At 38.8% G+C, this 5800-nt stretch overlaps 1 protein-coding gene across 1 annotated transcript; it reads right to left on the reverse strand.

Moving 5' to 3' along the window:
• Window positions 1-417: 417 nt before the first annotated feature.
• Window positions 418-5780, reverse strand: LOC103376307 (calcium/calmodulin-dependent protein kinase type 1-like). Its single transcript, XM_008306682.1, has 5 exons — window positions 5674-5780; window positions 4460-4538; window positions 4176-4263; window positions 3764-3893; window positions 418-3592 (listed from the first exon to the last, which is right to left on the reverse strand). The coding sequence occupies exons 2-5, from the start codon at window positions 4513-4515 to the stop codon at window positions 3495-3497; spliced, it is 372 nt and encodes a 123-aa protein (XP_008304904.1). The 5' UTR covers window positions 4516-4538; window positions 5674-5780; the 3' UTR covers window positions 418-3494.
• Between the last annotated feature and the right edge of the window lie 20 nt (window positions 5781-5800).

A 5800-nucleotide genomic window follows, 5' to 3' on the forward strand; every position in this document is an offset into this window, starting at 1 on the left:
AACTTAAATAAAACAGCAACTAAAGTAATTCACATTGAATAAAAACAACTAAAATCTAGACCTACAATAAAATCAGCTAGCATAGCAGCAGTAGCTTAGCAGCCATCTCAGCTTTCCAGGAGCAGAATTCAAGATTTAACTCCTTTTGAATAACATTAAAATGTAGGCTAGTCTACTTGTTCATTTAAAGGTAAGAATGGTATGAAATAGGTGTTGATACTGCACGGTTTTGAAGGTCGATATTTGTTGTTTGTAAAATAGGCGACAGGAAAAAAGAAAAGGTATCAGGTCATAAGACATAAAATTCAGACAGTATATCCTATTTATTTGTTGGTTGCACTAATTCCTGCTACAATAATGCGCTGCTTTTCTTTATTTTATTATTTTTGTCTTTACAAATGAGCTTGGACAGTCCAATAATGCATAGACAGGGATTTTAATGTATGTTTCACTTACAAATGTGTTCCAAGCACAAGTCACCAGCTTCCACACTAAGCAATAGTCACTTTTTAACAGCCCCTGATGCATTGTATCTGCGCATACAGTAGGTTCTGTAGCCCAAAAAACAGCATTTATTAAAAGGCAACATATTTATGATACAAATACTCATTTGTACAACAAACCTTACCACACACCGGTCATTCTCTACAAGCAGTTCATGAGCGATCAGAGGAGAAACATTCACACAAATCATCTCTTTCCTTTAGATTGATGCTGTTTGAAATCTATGAACGAAACATATGTGCAGTATAAATAACTTTTTAAAATGCTGCGGCCAATTATGAAAGCAACCTATAGATAAGCACCTCTGAGGGAGAGGACAGTGAGACTTTTTCTCCTAAATGTTTTTAATACCAATCCTGCTATTTTCCTAGCAAATGGCTGAGTAATGGGATATGGTTACGCATGTCGGCACCACTGGTTTCATGACAGTGGAATGTAAAAATCAGTAGGTTTTCTGCTTGTGCACAATAATTTGTTAGTACAGAACAAAATGAAAAAGATTCAAGGTGGCTTTTCTGGTGTTGTTATTTCATTATAGCATTCTCTTACTGTACACCAATTCATTTTGCCTTAAAATAAATATTTTCATTGAGGGTTTTTTTTTTTAAAAGAGCTGATTCTACAGAAGAAAGAGCAGTGTGTAAACCAATATGAAATGAATCAACATTAGAAGGCAGGAGTTAAATCAGAGTGCAGGAGACAAAACAAATGATCAGCATTTGTGGCAATGAATCAAATCAGCAGAGTTGTTTTCATTAGCAGGAGATTAACAGTAATATTGAATCTGTCAACATTAATAAGACCGTGGATGACAAGTGCCTCCATGTGTCAGCTTCCCTCTGCTTCTCTGGGTGTTACTCTGTCGCAGTAATTTATGACATACAAACAATTCACAAAGGAAATTCTGTGGAAAAAAATAATTCCTCCTTTAAATGTACAGTTTGGCATTATCATCATAGTCCAAATACACTACAACGCCTATGCAACAAAGCTGCAGAATAAAGCTCAAAAATACTTTTTGAAGCAACACACTGAACTTGCTTCAACCTGCTGAATTGTTACCACATTTTTTTTTTTGTTGCTCTTCACTCCACTGCACGATTGGATTTTTAATTAAACATCTGACAGAATCTTTTCTTTAACAAGCACTCATCCCACTGCACCTGTAACATTATCACATTTTAAAAAATATTCACAATTTTCAAGCCACATCATGCAAACATAGGTAATCAGTACTAAATGACATCGGTAACAAATGTCTATACGTGTGTATTAAATAGTACGCTTTAAATAGAAAATGTGATTATTTCAAGGCAAGAACGAAGTGATCGGAGGGCAAATGAAGCTCATGTCAGTGGAAGATTTTCACTTTCACTGCTTTTGAAAGTGGCTGTGAGTCACTCAGGATGGTCACTGTTACAGGCCCCAGAGCATAAAGTACAGATTATTCAAAGAAACTTGCATTAAGCTCCTAAAAACTACAAATGAACACAGTTTCCCAACATTTACATTTTAGGAATCTTTCTAAAAGCCAAGCGCTGTGTGTTTGTCTATGCAGGTTTTTAAAGGGAGTTAAATTATAGAAAAAAAAATATGACGCACATACTCTTTATGAGTACACATAAAAAGTACTGATGGGTGTCAAGTGAAGATGAAGTGAGTCAATGTGATGCATATTCCCATTCTTTAATCAAGGTTCTTTCTTAACAGGCTGCATTTGAAGTAAATGTGCCTGCAAGAAAGGACTGGAGCGAGAGACACAACCAATACAGTAAGTGATGACACATGTATACCAAATTTTGGTTGCAGGTTTATGTTTTTTTTTTTGCATCACCACAACCTATGTAATCTTACTTAGTTTAGCCTCAATAAAGGCTAAGCACACAAAATCAGTGTCTGTAAATACAATTTTTTAAGCTCTCCAGAGAAATATAAACATAATTGTTACTTTTCTTTTTTTACATTGTAATATTGATGTTCATTTTCAGCATTTCCAATCTAAAATAGTTAACTTGAACAATCAAAACAGCGTTTTAAAGCTGATAATGTGACATGTACAAAATGTGAAAGTTACAGAAAGAGATTGTGTTGCAACAACTCTGCAGAAAGAGACAACGTTTTTCAGAAGCTACCCATCAACAATAAACCCATCACACTGTATATCCTAAAGGCACCTTAGACAAAGAGAAATCCCTGTGCTCGAGTGGTTAAAGAGGTTTAGGGCTGGAGAAAAAAGAGACAAGAGAAGCATTTTCCTCTCAAAAAGCCTAACCTCTGCATGGAAACACTGTATCGCCACAAAAAGGCTACATCGTAGATAAATGGAGTTTTCATTGCATAAACTATTCTGTTGCTGATTGTCTAAAAGCATGACTTCAAGACACTTAATGCAGATCCCTAATGTTAAAAGTTTTGACTCAATTTACTGCATCGTTCTGACACTCTGCTGCATTTCCGGTTATATTTTAAAGATAACAAAACATGCATTGGGCAACTCTCTCCTGGTCATGCAGATATTGTTTTCTGGATTTACACTCCAAAGTTTAACAGTAGGAGGCTAAAAAGACAACACAAAAATGTACAAAACCATAAAACAAAAAAAGACAGGCTGAACCAAAAAAATAATCAATAATAAAAACAGTGTCCAACAAGCTCTGTCCTGCTTCGGCAAAAACAATCCCGCAGACACGCTGGTGGAGGAAGTTGTCTTCCCCTCCCTTCCATGGTATCCCTCATTTTAACTCATGCCAAAAATGATCTGCTCTGGTGCATCACCATTATCATCAAGTCTCCTTCCTCCACCTTTTCAACCCACTGTGTGTCTTCCTTCTCTGGCTGGACAGGCTTGCTCCCCCTGCAGGCGAGAGGTTGGAATGACGCTGTATTCCTAACCAGATAAAGGGGGAGACGGTGCCTCTGGTTCCACCGAGGGGGTTAAAATTAGAGAGTGACTTGGGATTGATTAGATAGGTAAGTGGAGCAGGTTGGGCTCACACCCTGCTGGTTGGGTGGCAGCGGTAGGTGCAGTTGGACAGAGGGTCTGCTCCTCCGTCGACGTTCTGGGAGCATCCTCCCTCACAACAAGCCTCTGGGAGAGAGAGAGAGAGAGAGAGAGAGAGAGAGATATGGTGATACGATCAGTACTTTGACATTAAAGGCAGTGGAATGATGTGACATTGCTGTATCTACACTCGTCATAACTGCGTGCGTGAGATCAACCTAAGGATTTAAAGGGCAGAACCAGGAATACAGCTGGCACCTGCATCTTCCTCTGGCATCAGCAGATGAGTTCGGCACGGACTTGGCAAGGTGGGGTTGGGTCCTTCCTGACCTGTTCCCAGCTGGAGACGCCTCATGTGACGAACCACTGCTGTGGCGTTGAACGCTTGCTGCAGAGGAAAAGCCACAGATACAAGAGCAGTAAAATTATGATAGCAAAATATTGCAAAGGAGTAATTCCTGAAGGTCATCATCAAGCTCTGCAGAAGCCTGATAATGATCCTGATCATTTGAATCAGGTGTGTTGGAAGAGGGAAACATCTAAAACATGCAGGATTGTGGCCCTCAAGGACCAGGATTGGACACCCCTGGTTTAGACCATAGAGGACTAACTGTAGCTTTTTCTCTCCATGTGCACTGAAATGGAGAATGAACAATGCAGTCTGACTTACCTTCCACTTGCTCTTTGCAAAATTCTTCTTGATCTGTGCACTGACAGACTCGTGGATGTTCTTGTCCAGGGCAGTATCCCCAGCAATCCTGACCAAGGAAGCAGAAAACATCTGTGAGTGTTTGCAATGAATAGAGATCATTATTGTTCAAGTGCAACCATAACGTCAAAGGACTGGTCACAGAAAACAAAATATTCTCAATCCAGGAGTCACTTAAACTGACATATAAGGGTCACAGGTGCAACAGAAATCTTTACAACCATGACAGTATGCAGGAGTCATACCAGGGGTGCTGCAGAGCCTGATCACAGGTGTAACGATTGTTAGGGTCTTTCTCCATCAGATGCACTATAAAGTCTTTAGCTGGAATGAAAAAGATTGAAAAAGGTAAATATAAATAATTTCCACAAAGCTGATGCATTCTATATTGTAATAGTATTCATCGAAAGCTTTATCCAGCTTAAATATGTCATAACATTTCAGTGTCTAAGTGCTATAAATAAGAAAACAAATGCTGCGGTATGCTGTGTTTCAGAAAAATGGCTGGTACGTCAATATAGAATTTGTTCCAAAAAAGTTGGAGGAAAACGGACCCAGACCGAGAACCAAGACTGGAAAAAAATCAACATGGAATCATTGTCTTGCGTCGTGGGTTAAACGGCTGCCAGGGGAACCATAAGGATTAAATAAAATGTTTCCTGGCGTGAAAAAACTGAAACATCCCTCTCACCAAACAGGAGAAAGATCGTCTTGTATTTGCAATTTGCTAGAGGTGAGCATTGTCAATAGATACTAACAAAACCCTGTGTGCCTGATCCAACCTTGGAAGGTCCTTAAAGAAGACGTTTGTACTCGTTTTAAAATGTTTTAGATAAATGTGTTAATCCTTTAGAGAACTTTCTATCTGAAGAGTTCAATCTTGTATAACTGTGGCAAAGACGAAATCAGCACATGGCTTCAAATACCCTATAAAAACAAGATTTCCTTTGTTTTATTGGACATTTGTGCAACGTAATATTCAATGTTCATTTCCAGAGATATTTTTCATGACTGCAAACTGCATTTTGAAGTTTTTCCCGGACATGTGTGCTCTCTGGAGTCTGTGTTCCTCCCACACAGGCTTAGATCACAAGCTTTGGGCTGCGATTGAAAGAATGACATCACAGAGTAACAGCGATGTCATTTCTGACCTCTTTTTTGTGTGAATGAAAAATCAGTAATTTAGGAAGATGACAGTTCTTGGCTAGTAATCAAATGGACCTAGTGGACCTTGTTAGGTTTGGGCTTGACTTTGAGGGAAAAAATACCAAACTAACGAAAGGGAATATAATCAGAACATGGAAATGATCCCAGCTGGCTCAGGAAAACATGAAAATGATGTGTTGCAGCTCAAAAAATGAGAGTTCAGAAGAGCTCTTTATGAAACGTTTGCCTCATGCCTTCAAAACAGGACTGGAGGATAATAGGTTGATATTTATGTTTATTTATTGGCTTGTACCTGAATCAGAAATATCATCCCAGTAAGGAGAATCAAACTCATATTCTGCTTTCAGGATCTGCTCAAACAGTTTGGCATCGTTCTCGTCATAGAAGGGAGGGTAACCGCACAACCTGAAACACAGGAC

The sequence above is a fragment of the Stegastes partitus genome, unplaced genomic scaffold (genome assembly GCF_000690725.1).
Source record: "Stegastes partitus isolate 25-593 unplaced genomic scaffold, Stegastes_partitus-1.0.2 Scaffold3810, whole genome shotgun sequence".
Classification (NCBI taxonomy): Eukaryota; Metazoa; Chordata; class Actinopteri; family Pomacentridae; genus Stegastes; species Stegastes partitus.